At 43.1% G+C, this 20,186-nt stretch overlaps 1 protein-coding gene and 1 long non-coding RNA gene across 2 annotated transcripts; both read right to left on the bottom strand.

The window, feature by feature from the left end:
• Positions 1-3,910: 3,910 nt before the first annotated feature.
• LOC140916497 (uncharacterized) lies at positions 3,911-13,571 on the bottom strand. The gene is made up of 3 exons (XR_012160529.1): positions 13,478-13,571; positions 8,653-8,763; positions 3,911-3,992 (listed from the first exon to the last, which is right to left on the bottom strand). It is a non-coding gene; the product is annotated as an uncharacterized lncRNA (long non-coding RNA).
• Positions 13,572-16,437: 2,866 nt separating this feature from the next.
• Positions 16,438-19,411, bottom strand: POU4F3 (POU class 4 homeobox 3). The gene is made up of 2 exons (XM_073355733.1): positions 18,892-19,411; positions 16,438-18,586 (listed from the first exon to the last, which is right to left on the bottom strand). Exons 1-2 carry the CDS (start codon positions 19,009-19,011, stop codon positions 17,693-17,695), a joined length of 1,014 nt encoding a protein of 337 aa, XP_073211834.1. The 5' UTR covers positions 19,012-19,411; the 3' UTR covers positions 16,438-17,692.
• Between the last annotated feature and the right edge of the window lie 775 nt (positions 19,412-20,186).

Raw genomic sequence — 20,186 nt, 5'->3', positions numbered from 1 at the left:
TACATGCAAATGGGATATTTATGAATGCAAATGGCCAGTGCGACAAGTAAATCAGCATTTATGTTTGCAAATACCCAATTTGTGTGTGCAGTCACAGTAATTGTAGAAGTACATTTGAAAATCAAGCCCTGAGCCTATATCACAATCAAAGGAGAATGCTCTTTACATGGAGCAATGGGGTATCTATCCTGTGTTCAAGAGAGATATAAGCCAGGTGACATCCCAAAAGTATGTCAGGAATTCGTCATTCTGAATCCCATCATGAGTGCCTGGGCACAATGGGATTTTCACTTGGAAGTTTCTTTGCTGTGCATCCAGTAGTTGCTTAGGTCTTTCACTCTAAAGTATTTCTTGGCTAGTTCTAGTGGGTTTGATTTCTAAGCACAACATTTTTTAAATGTAGTTTCTGTTGTGTGAATTATACAGTGAATGCAGGCGAGCTCTGTGTACCATTGTCCCACAGGTAACTCGAAAAGAAAATTTCAAATGCCAGAGATGAAAGGGATGTTCTTCTGTCTCCCATAAATACTGCAGTTTCTACTTGTGGCTCTGTGCATTTGAAAGGCAGGAACATCTACAATCCGCTTTCTTATCTTTTCTTTTTAGAACATGTAATGCAGGGAAGCCCAAATATATTAGTGTCTTATCACTTTTCACTTGCCTTTTGTGTTTTCATGTGGATCATAGCTTCAGGTGATTCCCAGGGAACAGATGTTTTATTGAAAGCCTGACCCTGAGCATGTGCTGCTGGTACCAGCTTTTTTCTCTCATCTTCCCTCAGCCCCATGATTTACTCCCCCTGCTCTTCAGAAGTGACATCAAAAAGCAATGGTGAGGGCAGCTAAAACCAACTGCAGTAAAATGATGGGAAGCTGTAAGGAAGTGGTTTTATGTGAGGGTCTCAAAAGGTAGTTTCAGCCTGGGCCATGCTCAGCTTCTAGCACCTCACCAAGACACAGGACTGTCCTGTCCTGCCTCCTGTCCATCCAGTACGGTACACATTTTGGCAGTGGGGCTAGTGTGCACGAGGCATCTATGGACTTTCAAATCAAGATCAACAGGTGCACTTATAACATGTGTATGTTCCTGCTGTGCTGCAAAGCACCACTTTTTTGCATGCAAATTGGGCAATTAGGCATGCAAACAAGCACTTAGACAAAGATCCATTGCATATGTGCAAATCCTCATTTGCACAGACAAATGCAGAGTTGTACCAGCACAACAGATGCTCCTACTGTGATCTACTCTGCAGATTTGAACCAGAGGGTATGTCTACACTGCAATTAGACACCCATGGCTGGGCCAGGCAGGCTGACTTTGTCCCCTAGGGTCAAATTAATATCTGGGGCAACAAGAGAGTTATACCAGAGATTGATTTGTCCTGAGATGTTCAGAATAGGACAGTTATTTTTCATGTGTGCATCAGACTTTTCAGCACCTATCTGAACAGAACTTCTCAACCTGCTGAGTTCTAGTCTCTACTCTTCAGTACTCAATCTACATCTTTACTCTGACCAGGTTCTTCCACAGTGTAAGTCAGTCTTTTCCCCCTCCTCCAGAAAAACTGCTATAGCTTTACTAAAAAGAAAAGGAGTACTTGTGGCACCTTAGAGACTAACAAATTTATTTGAGCATAAGCTTTCGTGAGCTACAGCTACAGCTCACTTCATCTGATGCATTCAATAGCTTTACTATTACTTCTCAGAATCTCTCATGTCACAGCTGGACAGCATCTGACTCCAGTATCACCAGTGAAATCAAATGGATACATGTCTTGAGCACTGTAATATCATATACAATATCAATTTAGACCTCACACTGAAATGGCTCTAAATCCTTAATTTTTCACCCTTGTCTATGCATACAAGGCCCAGTTCTTAAATCTGGCCCACCATGCTTGGCAAAGGATCCAATGTGGCTGCACAACACCTTTTCTGTTCCCAGAATTTAGGGGCTGCCAGAGCATTTGAACTATTCTAACTTCTGTTGAAATTACAAAACACTATACTTTTAAATAGATGCTGAATTATTTAGTGCCTTTGCACTGTCCAAATGCTGTGTTCTTTTGGTAGATGATGACTTGGTTTACCTCCCAGCTCTTTTGTTATGACAGTCAGTAAATGGAGAGATATTGCACTCCTCAACAATTTATAAATAATAACCTGCATTAAGGATCATGCTCAACCACTGAGTTTGGGTTACAAATCAGGCAGTGACAGAGGTGAAGACATTTAGCTTACCTCCTGGAGGAAATGCCTGGCTCTGGATTTCTCTCAGGTGCTTAGACTGGAAGGCTTCATGGCCATTTGCTTCTTTAACACTTGGAACACAACAACCGTTTCCAAACATGGATCCACGAACTATTGGATCAGCTCTCGGTTTTCCAATGGGCACCTCAAGATAATAAACTAATAGTAATATTTATCATTTAGAGAGTGTCTACATAGAGAAGCTATTGTGAAATAAGCCAGGCTGTGAAAGAGTGCAATAGCTATTCCACAATAACTCTCCATGTGGACACTTTTATTCCACACTAACAGCCACACTTTATGTGGCTTAGGTTAGTCCACTCTTAGTGCAAAACGAGAGTGTCCACAGGGGGCGCTAGTGTGGAAAAGCTATTCCAGGCTATCTTCCTGCATAGACTAGCCCTTAGAAGGCACATATTTAAGGCAGCATGGATGGTTTAAAGAAGGGGTCCCAGAGCTGGAGTTCAAGCCCTTAGAAGTCTGGAGTTCTAATCCTGGTTCTACCACTGTGCAGCCTTGGACCAGTCACATCAACCCTCTGTGTCAGTTTCCCCATCTGTATGAGGGGGCTTTAGCATTTTCCTACTTCCCAGTGGTGTTATAGGGACACATTCATTAATGCTGGTCCAATATTTCAAATCCGCAAAGAGCTCTATAGTTTGTTAATTATTGGTATCATTGTTATTCTTACATTTGCCTCCTGGAAACACTCTACAAACTTTAATTAATTAACCCTCAACACCTGGCAGAGAAGGGAGGTAAGTATTCAGATGAGAGAGAATTCAAAGTATTCGTTTGTTGTAAACTTTGACAGTGCACTGAAGCTAACATTTTCCAACCTGGGCCTTAAAGCTGGCCTGCTAAATCCATATGCATTAAATATAAGTGGTCTGATTATGAGCTCTGCTGAGCACCCGCACATCCAGTTCATGTCAATGGGGAAAGACCGGTACTCAGTACCTTTGAAAATCAGGCCACTTTTATTTTGAAGTGTAACTATAGACTTAGAAGGATTCACTTTAGTCACCCAGGTTGGAAAATTTTAGACTATGTCAATAAAATTTTTTAATAGTCAGTCTAGATTATGTAGCATTATTGCTGCTTTAAAATGCTCCATTCATTTAAAAAATAATCAAATCTTTTCATCTCCTTTGGCATATTGCTTTTTCCCCCCTATAAAATAGAAAAGAATTTTATAAGCACTCTCACACAATACATAGTTCTAAATTTGCTTTACAGAACAAAACCCAAATCTTTGCTTTGCTGAAGGAACAAATTTGTATCTAACACTGTCCAGGTGAAGTAACCCAGCTACTGCTGTGAAAGGAGAAATCCACTTCCTTGCTTTCCAATGTAGTTAGCTGGAAATAGCCAGTGAAGGTGCATGACTGAAATAAATTCCTTTCACTTTATACCAGTGTAGTAGAATATTTCCTTTTTGACTCAGTGCATTTCTGTATGGCTCTCATTGTATCTCTGTGCTGTTTGCTCTGAATGCCCAAATGAAGCCTATGGCAAAATGTACTCAGTATCCCCAGACTGATTAAGTTGAAACAACAGGTGGCATGAAAAGAAAGTCCCATTTTCCCTTGTGTAGCTAACTGTTAAGTTGGTTTTATTAGGGATGAGCTTACGTTATTACATTCCCATGCCTTGCAATGCTCCATTTTAGGGTCTGCCAGGCTTTCCAGCATAAATCTTCATTTTTCAGGCTTAGCAGCTCATCACACCAGGACGGTTGCCCTAGAAAAGAGGGATGATAGTTGTTATTATTTGAGAGACGTCCAGTGAGCGGTAAATTCTCTGCCCCAAGCCCTGCCTGAGTAACTGTCCTGAGCACTGGTGACTTCCTTTGGCACAGGGAGGCAGAAATCCTCTTCCCAAGGCTTTGGAGCAGCAATGGCTCCAGTCTATGTTGCTAATCTCACCCCAGGCTGGAGTAGTCTCCACAGTGCTCCTGCTCCATGGGAAAAGTATCTGTCTGTATACTTGTATGGCCCTCATCACTGCAGCAGCTAAGGAAATAGCTGGGGGATTCACAGGCTCTGCCCCTCCCCCTTCCTTTGCATACTCTCATGTTGCACACAGACAAGGAGTGCGTGCAGATCTGAGCTCCAGTCCCTTGTGTGGGCTCCCAAAATCTTGCCTCCTCCTGATGTGCACTCGAACTTCACTGGATCTGTACTTTCTGCACATGTACCTCCAGTGCACTCACAAAATGCCGACCTGTAATTCAGACTTAGTAAAGACCAATATGTGGTGAATATGACTATGAATATGTGGTGGTTTGCTACATTACATGCAGGATTTGCAAGGGCAATGGATGCGCTCTGCCTGGTATTTTGGGACCCTGGTTTGAAAATTTGGCCCATCGAGTGTTTCAGTTACACGAGATTAAAATGTACATTTTTGCAGGCGAGAGCAAAGGCCGGAGGAAAGGGAAAAGAGAATATTTTCAAAACAAGATGAAACACTGGATATACGCAGTATGCAAAAAAAATGGAGATGAGTGGGGCTATGGGACTGTCTTAAATTTCAGGTGATGCCATACCCCTCATTCTACATTCAGGTCACCATAGCACCATACCGCCAGACTCAGATTCCCTTATTCAGCCAGACCAGTCCAATGAAAACAGTTTCAGTATGAAGGGGTTGGGATGGGAGTTTTATGACTTTCCCCCAGAAAAGTCAGCTCAGATTCATCATCTAATTTTCAAGTAAGTAATTTATACCCAGCGATTCCTCTAAGGATACACATTGAGTAAACATCACAGCCCTGATTAGAACTAGAACCATTAATGGTCCCAAACCTTTACTATCGACATTAATTCACTACTCCTAACCCATACTCAGGTTGGCATAAGGCTAAGGAAAAGACTTGTAATTTCCTGTTAACCACTAGGAACTCAGTGCTGTTGTATTTTAAGACCAACACCAGAACCTTTTTATTTCTATGCTTGGTCTTAAAACCATTCTTTTAATCTGAAACTGAGCTGTTTGGGCCAACTGCTGTGTATATTATGATCCCATTCACTGAGACCAATGGTAAATCTAGTTGGTTGAATATTGGATTAGAAATTGGCACCATTAAATTGGTACCTGTGGTCTACTAATCCTAGCTGTCATTAACTGGCTGTGTGACCTTGGGAAACCACTGACCTATTTGCACCTCAGTTTCTCTGTCCTTTATATGGGAATAATGATTCTTGCTTTCACATTTACAGGCCAAAAATAATGTATTCTAGGGCTGACACAAAAGTTTCAACAGAAAATTTTCACTGACAGAAAATTAGATTTTCAACTAAATAAAAATTTTCAAGGAAAATATCTGATTTCCTACAAATGGAAAAATGAAAGATTTTTCATCAGAAAACTGAACATTTTTTCCTTCAAAATCTGCTGAAAACTGAAGAAAACCCATTTAAAACCCATTTAAAGTTTCCAGATTTCTTTTTTAATTAAAAATATAAATTTTCCGTGGGAAAAGAAACTTGAATCAGCTTTAAGATATGCACTATTATTATTCATTTATTAACTGAAATCTTGAATTAATTAGAGCTTAGTTTTGCCCAATGGGTTTGGCCAAGCATGCCAACATACATAGTCACCACCACATCCCAGGGCTGGTCAGTTCCCTCAGACAGTTGCTGAATCTATAGATATCAAAACGTCCTCCCCGACTGCTTCAAATGAGCTGTAGGTGGAGGAACGCAGCTAAGCTTGGTAACACTCTAGAGCTTCTTCTGGGCCAAATGCTGGCCTCACTGATGTCACTGTTCATGCAAACCTGGAAATCAGGCTAGAAACTTCATGAAAATCAGCCCAATCATGATATTTCCAGCTGGGCCAGAAACAGAATATGGGCTAGGCTATATACAGTTTTTGTACCAATATAACTATTATGGTTAGGGATGTGATTTTTTTTTATTGAAATACACAACCCCTAGTGAGGATGCAGTTATACCAATACAGAAGTGCCTTATTCCAGTATAGCTTATTCCTCTTCCTATAGAGGAATAAGTTATACCAGCATAAGTATATTTATATTGGTTTAACTACATCCATCCTCAGGGGATTGTACCCCTTTAACTGTACTGGTAAAGGGGTACACCTTGTGCGTGCATACAAGGCCTATCCCTTCTTGTATGTGTTCACTTTCAGTCAGGGATGAAACCAGGAAGCACAGAAGCACCCAGGGAAAATGAAAACAAAAGAAAGTTAACTGGATATTTTCAATCATCAGAAGAGTTGAGTTAGTGTTTCAGAGGCAAATTTAGGCTATTTTTGCTTTTCAAACCATTACTCCATCTCTCATTGGGTCTGCAGAACTGCCTGGCATAAAGTATAAATGTCACACAGGCTGGGAAGGTGTTCAGCACTTTCTGCTGCACACCAGCTTCCCTCGGGTATATCCCTGACAGGTGTAACACAGAGAGGCAGCCATCCCCCAAGCTCACAGCTCCTGCATTATGCATCTCTGTGTTGCTAGGTTTGGTCTTATAGGTTTTTTTTTTCTCCCCCTTCTCATCTCCCTATGATATCAAATGTGCTTCTATTGATTTCCTCCCTGCATTTGTTTTTGTTATTCATTATTAATGGGATCATTTTTCCATCCTTCGTGCATGAAGGCAAATTTTGTGTAAAAATCAATTGAGTGAGCGCCGCCAATGGCTTGTTTGGTTTTCTTTGCTTTCATCTCCTGTGTGCAGTCCCCGGGAGACGGAGAGCAGGATATTAGGGAACAAGCACAGAATGGAAAAAAAAATCAATTGTTAGTGGTTCAGAAACCATGTAAGGGACCTGTCTTGCCAAATCTCTTTCAGTGCAGCATGCACTTTATTGAGCTTTCCCCCTCCCAGCCCAGGTTGGATTGTTCCTTCTCTACTCCCTTGCCCACTGCAATCATTAAAGGGGAACTCCTTTTCCCATAATGATCACAGCCAGAAATGGGGGTGGAGTTTTCTTTTAAAGGAATCAATTATTACAGGATGATTCCACAGAACCACTGAACATGGGTAATACCTGACCCAGCCCAACCCCTCCAGCGTATGAAAGACTAAACATATTGGAGCCCAATATTACAAAGTACTGAGCGCCTCAAGATTCATTGAGACTAATGGGAGTTAAGGACATGTTACATCTCATCTGAGCTAGTCATAACTTTAAAGGATCTAGCCCCTAAGGAGCAGCTTCTGGGTGTTGTAATACTAATACTGCCTTGCAAGGAACTAAAGGGTCACTTCTCCTGTCCTTCTAAATGCCTAGCTCCAAGTGATGTCAACGTGAGTTTCCTCAGCATAGACAAAGAATATCAGACATCTGCATTTGCTGCCACAGCCTGAACTCAGATCACATCTGAGATAGTGTCCTGGAAGACATCACCAACTACAGACTCTCTTCCTTCCCTAAAAATCCACCCAGCTACTGTTGAGCGCAAGAGAAACCCTATATGCCAGTCACAGTATAGATCTCATACAACATGGTACCCTGTTAAAAACCCTGGGTGAAATTCCTGGCTCCACTGAAGTCAATGGAAGCTTTGCCATGGACTTCCCCCCTGGAATTTCAATGGAATTACACCAGAGGTAAATTTGGCCCAGAGAGCCACAGTGGGGATGGGGGAAAGGAGGAGGGTGCTAGAAGCCCAGTGTAGACTAGATTTAAATTAAAAAGCCCAGTGTAGACTAGACTTAAATTAAAAAGATCAGGCTCCAGGAAGGTGTGAATGCCTTTTTGCTATATTGCTGTAGTAACTTGTGGTGGAGTACATTGTCATACAAGTGTTATCTCCTCACGATACAGAAGATAATATAATTTCACGGTCATGGTGTAACAACATCACATTACCAATACTAAAGTGTAGCAGATCTGACTCGTTGCAGAGGTTCTCAAGTCTGAAAGTTGCCCTTGGCTCCTGTTCATAAGGGGCTTTTGACAATTGCATCATGGAGTCCCAGTTTGGTCTTAGCTTTCATTACATGGCTACAAGGTGTGAAAAATTCAGTGTCATATCATCTCTACATAATTCTCATTTGGTCTCCAAGGTTTAAAGAAATATAATCATCTCCTACTGCAAGTCCAAGTCTATTTAATGTAATACTTGATCTTAAAACAGGATTATAGGAGGTTACATTTATTTAAAAAAAAATACCTAGGAACAACAACCTCTTAACACCAGAAACCTGGAAGCCCCAAGGGACAAGAGTAGTTTGACTCACAGGCTCAGTTCAGCCCTGGGAAACATTAATGAACAAACCTAAGGTCCTGATCCTGCAAGGACTTCTGCACGTGAATAACTTTTTGTACTGCGACCCATGGGACTATTCACTCACTCTGTGTGCCTAAGACTTTGCAGCATCAGAGGGTAACATTTTATTTACTTTAGTTGTAGTTTGCCAGTTACCTTTTCTGCATCATTCTTGATTGTAATCTTGTTGCTCTGCCCAGATGGGCTAGCTCTTTAGAATTTGTAGTTTTGACATGTTTACTTTGCTGGTTCTTGAAAGTTCTTTCTCTGTAGGAAAACAAAAATTTAAATAGGAAAAATATGTATAAAATAGCAGATAATGACAGCCCATTGATAGTTCAAACTACTGAGAGCAGATCAGGGTCTGGCCTTTTGTCTATATAGACCTGGGGTGAAATCTTGGCCCCTTTGAAATTAATGGGAGTTTTGCCATTGACTTCAATGGGAATAACATTTCACCTCTGGATTCAACCCTGATTCAGTCACAGAGATGAAAAGGAGTTAGGTGGGTCTCATGCTAAACTTCCCTTAAACACATTGCAGGTTACAAGGATACAGTATTATACACAATTCACAGGAAGCTCAGAACTGAACTAGCTTGTGTTGATGGTGAGAAAGACTGAAGTTCATTTCACCAAGTGTACCTGGAATATTAGGACAGTGACGGTTCAGGATTGAGGCGGACTACAAAAATATGTTTCCCATTCCAGAAGTGAATAAGAATGGGTGTTGCAGGACAGAACTGCAACATATTAGTCAGAGCACTGAAGGAAATATTCCCATGACACCTGCCAGCAATGTGCCTCCGCTAGCCAATACTATTGGTCCCTCACTTTAAATAGGCCCTAAATCAATTCACAAATGATATCAAATAATCAGCACCAACAGTTAGAAGATCAGTTCAGTATAAAACTTACTTCTCCTCTGGATTTAATGAAGGAATTTGGAGCTTTGCAATGTCTCAAACAGATGAGTCTTGTATATTTCACATCTTTGGTACAGAGAACAAACAGCAGCCCCGCTGCTCATCCATTCAACCATGTTTAAAGAACAATTAAAGTGAATATAGTAAGGTTCTAAGACAGACCATCATCTCACCATCTGGAGAAGTGATTGTCCACCACCGAGACTTTTATCTCACAGGTGAGCCTGTTCATGGAGAATGTTAAGCAAGTTCGCAGATAGAGTAAAACTGAAGTTTTAGTTAGATTCCCCTTTTTAATATCTTGTGCTGACATGTCTGGGACTGGAGTGGGTGCATAGGGAGGACACAACACAGCAGGGATGAAATAAAAAAAATTAGTCAGCTCTCTGCATTTGGTGTACCAAGCTGTGTTCCAAGTAATCTTGCTCTCCACACTTCCATAGACAGCTTTGATGATAAAAAAGCAAAGGGTTTGTAATGTGACTCATTTTAAAGAAAAAATGTAAAATAAAAAAGAGGCACAAGTCCTACATCCTAAATAAATCCTGTTTAGATTACACAGGTAGGCCTGATCCTGCCATTATACTTCAATGAAATTAGTACCAGGCCTTTATAACTAATGATTTATTAGGCAATAGGATGGTTTATAGGCTTGGTAGTAACCCTTTCACCTTTAGTTTGCTAGTTTGAATCCAACCTAAATCAGTAGTGGCTGAAAGGAATAATCATCAGATAATTGTTTGGCATTCTACGTAAAATAAATTTGAGGGCTCAGCCTAGTTCCTAGCATTAGTGTTCACATCACACACATGCACCATAGACACAACTGTCACTGCTTAAAAAAGAGGCACTGAACTGCCTTCACCCTGAGAGGTAGCCCATCAAGGTTCAGATTGAGGGAGACAATGATGGTGAAGTTTCTACCAGTCTTATATTTGTTCTGCAAAAATAGGACTTCAGTTCCCAGGATTGTCAGCCTGTATCCTTTCTCCAGCACTAGAGCCCAAAAAATAAAAAAATCCCATGAAATGACATATTAATCCCTGCCGTGCCATTGGAATTATATTCCCAATATCATAGAAACAGATCTTTAAATCCAGCACCAGCAATCTACAGGGTTATGTAAGCAATTTCTCACCACAGCTGAAAAAAAAATCACATTGCTCCTCTGATTTGACTTCAATTTTGTTGGAGTGGCAAGCCTGGATCATTATTTTTATATAGGTAAGTATTTAAATGTTTTTGAACAAACAGGACCTTAAATAATTTGCAATCAGAGATAATAGATACCATGATTCACGTGTGATGCATTGCAAGAAGGCAGCAGAGTTGTATCAGGGAGGAATTTGGCCCAATACGTCCACATCACAAAAAACATGATATGACCTGGCACAATTCAACAGTTAATAATAAAATAATGATGACTGTCTATTCTCAGAAGCCCAAGGGCCAAATTTAGACCTGGCATGAGCAGGTACAGATTTAACTTTAAAAGAGCTGTATTTGCTTATACCAGGTCTGAAAATGACCCCAATAGTGCAATAGAAAAAGTGCTGTGGGTCACACTCAAAGTGCATTAACAGATCAATGTGGAAGAACTATACACAGAACCTTTGTACATTGGGCCTGAGTTTCCTTTCAGCTACAGCTGGTTTACACATCTGAGTGTGACCCACAGCACTTTTTCTATTGCACTTTTGGGGTCATTTTCAGACCTGGTACACATCTGTAATACTATTGGCTTCAGTGGAGTTACTTGATGGTGTGTATGCATGTGTGTGGGATCAGAATCCAGCCCAATACACTTGACTCTAACTAGTGCTATCAGTCTCTTGTATCCATCAATGCAAAAGCCACCCCTAAGGTATTGGTATGTGGTAGTTTTATATTCATGTGGTGCTACATTTTGTTTACATCAAGAGAAAACTATTCACCTTTTCTCCCTCTTTCCTAAGGAACAAACACAGGCCCTGATCCTATTCCCACTGATGTCAAAGAGCATTTTGCCACTGGCTTCAGTGAAATCACCACAACCCATATATTGTTGTCTATTTGTAATCAGAGCTCTAAGGGACTTATACAAAATTGCCACAAAATTGGACTGGTCCAGGAAAAAAAAAAGCCTGCAAACCCAGCCTATTTTTCCACCCTTTACCATAATGAGAATGAAAATAAAAATATTTTACTCTCCCATTTAAAAAGTTCCTTTCCTTAGGTGAATGTAATCACAAAATATTCTTCATCTGGTAACTCAGCTTTAGTTGGGCTTTAGCAAGGCACACCCTAGAACTAGAGCTGCCTGGAAAACAATTCCATTTTGGGACAATTTTTGATGTTTCAGAATTTGTCTTTGTTCCTTACTGGAATGAAGACCAAACCTTTTGACCATTTTCATGAAATGGAATTGTGGCAGAAACATCCATTTTTCTGATGGAAAAAATATCAGGTTTTATATTCAAGTCTCTTTCTCGCTCTCTCTCTCTCTCTCTATTGTGACCAGAGAGTTCATCCTGGATTTCAGAAACCTTCCCATCAAAAACTTTGTCAACGTTTCAACTTCAATGAAACAGAAAATTTTGACAAAAAGTGTTGTTGAAAATGTTCTATATCTTATTTAGAACTAAAGGGGGGGGTTAGGATGGATTTCAAAAGGAATTTAAGAACCATGGATGTCAGAATCTAGCATAAGGGGAAAAATCCTGGACCTACTGAGTTTTGCCATTGACTTCAATGAGGCTAAGAAATTACACCTGCATTGGTAGCTTTCAGGTGATACATTTCTGTTAGGATCATATACATTGCCTACTTGGTAAGGTAGGTCTGACTAACCTAGCAGCTTCAGAGCCTGATGCTCACACACACCGATATTTTCCTTTGGATAAGAGAAAGCTACATTTGCTATAATCTTCTAAACAAAGATCCAGAGAGAGCTGAGAGACTTGGAAAAGTCCATGCTAAGAGGACAGAGTGTACCGCTTTCATATTGGCTGTAACAACCCTGGCTTCATTTTTCTGCCCCTCATGCTAATAATTGTATTTTTTATTCATTCAATTACAAGGAAATGGGCACAAGACATTTATATTAGCAAGCTTAACGCTCAGCTAATGGAGGAGCCTAATGACTAATTGATCAGCTCCCAAGCACCATTACAGCGCAAAATGGCTTAGAGGAATTGATGCAATTAGTTTGGGTTTGGTAGCGATTGAGTGCATATAAAAGTAAGCCCTGATTGAAGAGGGGTGGATACTGACTAGCTCTACTTAGGAGGTGAGCAGCCAGGAAGAACCTCAAGCACCATCGGGCTACACTAACCAGCCCCTTTGTTGTAGGGGAGTGAGGGTGCGCTGCACAATGGGGATGTGGGGGCTAGTCGCCCAGGCCCGTAGCCAGAACCCTTCCCAAGGCCAGTTCGCCACGAATTGGGGGGGAGGGGGTAATTACAGGTTGCGGGTCTGTTCCAGGCAGTGGGAAATGAAGGAGGAATATGCGCTGGGGGGAGGGGGTATAACGGGAGGGGAACGTGGCCTACAGGCCCCTTCTTATGAACAGCTCCGGAGCCTGGGAACCCAGGTCAGCTGCTTCCTCTTCTTCCCCCCGAGGAAACAAGGGGCTTTGCTCAGCTCCCACTGAAGTCCACGTCCACGCGAGTTTCGTGTCGATTTGACGGGGAGCAGGATCGGCCCGAACTGCTCCCCTGCCTGTTGTTTGCACGGACCCGCTTCTTCTTTAAGCCTGGCTTAAAACCCTACTCGGCCATCGTCCATTCGCCTCAGGCGGGCGCGCGCGCGCGGGGGTAACGTTACGCCCGGCCCAAGGTTCGAAAGGCCCCGGCCTCCCCGCCGGGTTCCCGCTCTCGTCTGCCGGCGCCTGGCGGCAGCGCGAGCGCCCTACAGGCGAGGGAGCAGGCTTGGGCGTTGGGTGCACGCTATTGTAACCAAACGTCCGGGCATTTGCAAACACACACACACACCCCTCCCCCCCCCCCAATTCGACGTTCGTTCCTTTGGAGGTGAGGGTGAAAGAGCTCTCCACCCCCTCCCCCCAGCTCTGCCAACCTCCTTCTCAGCGGCTGGTTATCCCTCAGACGGAAAGATTTGCAAAGCCGCTAAAAACGCGGGGTTTGCCTCTAACTCCAGCACGAGCCAGTGGAAGGCTCCCAGCCTCTCCCGGGTTGGTCTCCGCGGACGGGGCAGCCCCCTTCTGGGCTTCCTGTGCCGTTAGGGGGCTCCCGAGCGGGGAGGAGAAGCAGAAGCGCCAGCGTCTTTGCCTGGCGGCTGCTCGGGCCGGACTAGAGCGTTTTCTCGCCTTCCTGTGCAGAGAAGTCGTTGGGCCGCAGGAGCGCCAGCTCCCAGGGCCAGCTCAGGGAAAGAAAGTGTAACTTGAGTCATTGTTAATGAGCAGGGGGGCGCCTGGTTTGGGGAGAGCGAGCGACGTGGCCACAGAGTGGGGCAAAGGCCCTGCCGCTCGCAGTACCCAGCAGTGGGCTCTTTGAGACTGGGGGGAGGGGGTTTCCCCTAAAGCTCGCTAGCGTCCAGCTATCCCCAGCCAAGCCTGGCCCTCTGAATTTCGCTCCGAAGGGAGAGACATAGGTGACAGATTTACCAGGTCTCAGAACCAAATAAATCTAGGCACCCACACTTCAGCTGTCTGTAAATAAACTACCGTAAGCACACACGCACAGAGATCACGCACGTATCCTACCCCCAGAGAGATTATTCATTCTCCCACAGATTACGCACTTCTTTCCTTTGGCCACTGCTGTCAAGCAAAAGGGTCTGGGTTCTTCAAAGTGTTATAGTTTAACTTTCCACCAGCAGCATCTCCTTGTGAACTCTGCCTTTGCTTTTGCTGGCAACAGAGCACAGTGACTTTCTTGCCCAAATATCCTAGTCCGAGTTGAGAGAGATTGCAACCAAAAACAAGCTCACTGCAAATCTACGCTCTGCTCGTTCTGGTGTTAGAGACAAGCGGGCGGTTTGCTACCATTCCTCTGTTAGGAGACCATAGAAGATCTAGCCTTCTCTGCCCCCAGGTCCTTCAGGGCAACATTAGTACATTTGCTCCAAAAGGATTAAATCTTGCTTCAGACAGTTTGTGACTAAGAGCAGGGAGCCATTAGCAGCACTTTCCAAACCAGGCAGCTGATAAAATAATAAAATACAACAGCCATCTTATAAATAAAAGATACGGTGCTAAAAGAGGGTTGTTTTTTTGTTTTTTTTTTTTAAGAAGGCATCTCTTCTGAAAGTGGGATCCAGGGAAAAACTTGGAGAAAGTTCCCTACATCAAACAAAAGCATTTAGCAGCCGCAATGATCTGTCCAGTTCTGAAATCCAGAACGCCTTGCTGCTAAAGCCCGAAGGAAGGAAACAGCATTTTGAGGGTTTAAGACATGTTCTCAGTTCAGAGTTGTATCGGGAGGAATAAAAATCATATAAGCCAGGAAAAGAGGAAAATAAGAAGCTGGTGCATTATTCAATCACCTTTTAAATTGAATTGGTGTTTTCGTTTTTCTAGCATCTGGTTGCTGTATTTGTCAGATATTTATTGGATCAAAATATTTGACCTGGCATAGAAATACCGGCTACCTTGATTCCAGAACAACGCTTCTGGCTAATTTATTAGAGCCCATATTTTAACCCCACATTTAGGAAATAATTTCTCTATCTGAAACTCCAAAAATAACTTAAACAACCACCACCAACTACAGCTTCTTGTTTTTGTTGATCTTGATATCTTGGCTGTAAAACAAACAAACCCACAAATAAATATAATAGGTGACGTTAATAGGATTTTAAGGATTGAGAAAAATATTAAAAATATATCTTACCTGGACTTAACAAACCCAGCCATGCCCTTATAGAGTATCTGCTGAAATCCTAGTGGACAGTAGTGAAAGGAGGCAGCCTGAATTGCTTTTGCCCTTTTTATACTACGATAGCCAATTAATATTGCATCACCCTTATTTTAAATTTTCAAAACCCACAATATAATGTAATGGCATAAGGACATTTATTATTAAAGGACATTTGATTGGGGGAAAATCATTGGGACTGATTAGTAAGAAATAGAACTAGGAAACTCTGAGAGGTTTAGCATTCTAGTTTCTTAAAAGCCCTAAAATTGAAACGATGGATTTGTAAGGTGCTTTCCCAAAGGTGGGGAGGAGGGGTGAAAGAGAGAGATTCCCTCATCTAAGGTTTGATGTTTGACACTCATTGAAATGCTACCGTGAAATATTCAGAAGATACTTTGGCTTCGATCATTAATTTTTAATCGTTAAGGTGCTTCTGGGATTCATAAATAAAAAGCCCCCTTTTTTCTTTTAAACAGCATTAGAAATGAAGCTTTCAGAGAGTTGGTTGAGCGATTTTTTAAAATTAAATTTTAGAGAATGAAATTCTTCCTGTAACTGTCTGGATGAGAAGAATGAATCCCCGTCGCTTCCAAAACTTAACTAAACTTGGGGCATTTGTTTTGCAAAGGGGAATTGGTTTTATTCCTAATTTGAATTACACGTAGCCTAGGAACTAGTGAATAAACATAACGAGATCCACGCACAGTAGGAATCTATCGGAATCTGGTAATTTACATTTTATAGATGGAAATAATACATTTTCTGGCATAGAGAAATTATGACCGCCTTGGGAAAAAATATGGAGATAAATCAATACATGGAAAAGTCAACAAACAAGGAGGGGAAACTTTATAGCTTGTAGAAACAGTCATAATAATACAAGAAAAAGATAACAGGTTAACTGGGAAGGATGATTCATTACGATTTAAAAATCCCTTTTCATTGTCCAGTGGAAAAGCACTGTCTAAAGTTTATTATTACTGCACATTTTATAATATTCTGTTCCGCTTCATCCGACCTGCTTTCATCTCTGAAAAGAAAATTCTCCATTCGGGTTGAAAAATAAAGCATTTATTTCAGAAGTTTATCCAAGGGAAAACAACGTTTCAGCATTTATCCCGAGGAATGAATGAATGAACGAACGAACGAATAACCACACACAAGCACATAAACTATGAGATAATAACTAAAATATGAAACATATGGGGGTGGGAGGGAGAAAGCTCATTGCAAATATTGAACCACGAATGTGTTACAAGAACCCTTACCAACTTTGTTGATTACAAAACTCAGATACAGGGTTTAATTAAAACGGAAAAAAATTCCTTGGATTAAAAAAAAAATGAAAAAAAACCCCCCCACCATCATCGAGTGGAGACATTATTGAAGTGATTGCAGACAAGTCCATGAAGTTACAGAGCTACTGTTAATTCCGCCAAGTCTCTATGATGATACAGTCCCAGTGCTGTGGCTGCAAACCCAAGTGAGTGCACTGTACAAGTCTGTGGTGGGAATCTATGGAGCTGAGACGTAAAACTGTGTTCAGACCAAAGCAAGAATACCACTTCTTTCCCCAATTTAATCTCTTGTCAAAAAAAGTCAACTAAATAAGAGAACTTGTTTTAAAGGTGAATTAAAAAATCTAGGCAATACACCTGGAATCTAATTGGAGATAGTTGTGTGTAGTTGTGTGTGTGTGTTAGTGTCAGGGGGAAAGAAAAATTCACACTAAGAGCAGCCAGAGTATTTCGCTGAGTAAAAATAGGTTGATTTGCTTTTCTTCACCAAAGTTTAGAAGTATAAAACAATTGTTCATGTATCTCAGGTTAAGATTGGTCCCTCTACCAGGCGTTCCGGTCCTAGAAGGCGATGAGATATAGACTCACACAAAAAAGCATAGGTAGAATTTGACCTCCGGGTATAATCATGACATTCTGAAAATAGTCTTTTTATTTTTAAATATAATTCACAAATCTTAATAAATATGTATCCTCTGGTTTCACCTCAGGGGCATTTCCCCTCTCCATCCCCTTCCCCTTAAATCTATCTTTTTGTTTTTATTGCAACTGTGTTAGAAAGAAGACAATTCTCCCACCTCTCCAGTACCTCTCAGCTTCCAACTCTTCCAAAAGTGACACGCGGTTTACATTCTAGTGCACAACAGACACAACAAAAGTGAATCTCAGCCGAGGAGCAACCAGGAGAAACTTGGTTTGTTTTTGTTTTCAAGAAGACAGGACAAGAAAAGGGGGAGGGGGAAAATAATCAGCGTGATGGGGAAGTTAATGGCTTTGTTGGTCGGTCGGTTTGAGTGAGAGACCTCACGGAGATCCCTGCTCTTTATTTGAATAAAATATATAAAAGTCCAGGCTTAGAAGAACCAGCAGCCCACCCCGTCCAGCCCCTGGCCGAGTCAATGCACGGCGGAGTACTTCATGCGTTTCTGTTTCTGTCTCTGGTTGCAGAACCAAACCCGCACCACGTTCTTTTTCAGGTCCAGTTTCTCCGCTATGGCTGCGATCTTCTCCGAAGAGGGTCTGGGCTGGATGGCAAAATAGGCTTCCAAGGAGCGCTTCTCCGGGGCGGCGATGGAGGTCCGCTTGCGCTTCCTCTCGCTGCCACTGAACAGGTCCGGCTTGGTGTTCTTCTCCCTGTAGGCAGCCTCAGCCTCCTCCAGCCAGGCTTGGAGTACGGGTTTCAGGGCGATCATGTTGTTGTGGGACAGGGTGAGAGACTCGAACCGGCAGATGGTGCTTTGGCTGAGCGAGCCCACGCCGGGGATCTTGAGGTTGGCCAGAGCCGCCCCTACATCTGCCTGGGTCACCCCCAGCTTGATCCGCCTCTGCTTGAACCTCTCAGCGAAAGCCTCCAGCTCCCTGGGATCCGACTCCACGTCGCTGATGCAGGACATGCCGTTGTGAGCCGAGACCGGGTGCGGGTGCCCCATGCCCATGGCTTGGTGCAGGTGCCCCATGGCGCCCAGGTGGTGCGGGTGAATCTGAGCCGACATCACCGTGTGGTCGGGGGCCCCCATGCCGCTCACGGTCAGCGTTGGGGAGATGTGGTCCAGGAGGTCTCCATCCAACCCTGGGTGCACCGAGTGGTGGGGATGCGAAGTCAGGGCCGACGGATGCGAGATGGGCGCTGTGGAGGAGGTAGACGTGCATGGGACACTGCTCATGGTATGGTAGGTCGCGTCTGGCTTGAACGGATGGCTCTTGCCGTGGGAGACAATATCCACAGCCGCCAGAGCTTCAGCGCGGGCCAGCAGAGTCTCATCAAAGCTTCCAAATATATTGCCCTGGAGCTGCAAGCAAGAATGCGCATATTGGAGTCAGTGGGGAATACTGTCAACTCAGGATTAAAAAACATTTCCAAGCACAGAGATTCCTCCTCAAAGCTCAGGTCATAAAAATTAATATGAAGGCAGCAGCTTTGCTTGAATAGACATGTGGATCAGAGACAAGAGTGAGAGAGAGAGAAGGGGGGGGAGAGAGAGAGAGAGAGAGCGGTTCAGAGATATGCGATTGTTCTGGCGACATGAAAAAAACATTAAGCAAGTGCCTGTCAAAAAATGTGCCTTAAAGCAGTAATTATGCTTAAGCTACATACCTGCGGGGCTGGAAGGCAAACTCTGCGCATCGCCTCTGAACTGGAATGCAAGCTGGAGTACTTGGGCTCCTGCAGGGCAGGGTGCATAGTGAAAGGCTGCTTGGTGTTCATGGCCATCATCTTTGCACACCTTGCAGGTAAGCAGCCCCTGACATAGATTCAGGGTTGTCTCTCTGGCTTGCTTCTGTCAAAGTGAGCTATTTTCAATGACAGAGCTTCCCTCTCTCTCTCCCCCCACCTGCTTCTTCACTCATCTTACAAGCCGCCTGCCAGGAATGGGACCAGCACACTGTGCGCAGGCGTGCTGCACTGGAAGAATAAAAGGAAAGTAGCCCTTGGAGTCAAAGGTAGTTAGGAGCAAAGATGCCTCTGCCCTGACCCGGCCGTTGATTGAAAGGGAGCAGCAGGGTTCTTCAGAGCGCTGGGGTTGGTTTGAAAGGCCGGTCGCCTGATCCTCATAGAAAATGCTTGTTCATATTTTAAAATCAAAGTACAATTAAATTCTAAGGAATAAAGCAAAATCCCAGTGCAAGCCCTCCCCACTTTTCTCAGTTCCCCTGGCTGCACTCTCTGGGATTCGGGCTCTCAGACAGGGCGGGAGCAGAGTGGTCAGTACACTTAACCACGGGGAGAAACAGGTTTGTCATACACAGAGCGCCGCTTTGTCATCTGAGGTTCTGCTGCGGAACCCCACGACACAAGTGAGATCAATCGGCCTGTTGGAGGAATGTCACTGCTTCAGCCAGGTGCCAGCCGACGGGTTTAAGATGGGAACCCTGCAAGAAAATGCACAATCCGCCGGTTCGATCTGTTCAAGTCTATGTGCAAACAGAGCAGAAAAGCCTCAGTACATGGATGGGGGAGGGGAAGAGGAACAGGTGCTGATCCTATTTAAATCAATAGCAAAACTCTCATTGACTTCAACCAGCAGGAGCAGGCAGGCCCTTGCAGATGGGATAGTGAACTCACGAAAGCTTATGCTCAGATAAATTTGTTAGTCTCTAAGGTGCCACAAGTCCTCCTTTTCTTTTTCCCTGGATATGCTGTCTGGGAAGTCTGGTCGGTTAGTCTGGGATTGTGTTCTAAGTTCTATCCCACCCAGCTTTTATTTTGAGAAGAGAAAACCTCATACCTCTTCCAGCACATTCACTGGGCTAAGTGCTCTGTTAAATAGAACAGGCTTTCACCATAGCATAGATGCTCCATGGCTCTTGTGAGGCAGAAGCGTCCTGCAAAGTCAAGTCAGCGATTTCCAAACTTGTTTTTTCAATCTTAGGAGCGCTGCAACACAAGAA

Source organism: Lepidochelys kempii, chromosome 8 (assembly GCF_965140265.1).
Source record: "Lepidochelys kempii isolate rLepKem1 chromosome 8, rLepKem1.hap2, whole genome shotgun sequence".
Classification (NCBI taxonomy): Eukaryota; Metazoa; Chordata; order Testudines; family Cheloniidae; genus Lepidochelys; species Lepidochelys kempii.
The sequence above is the reverse complement of the archived record's forward strand: the minus strand, read 5'-3'. Positions and strand labels throughout refer to the sequence as shown.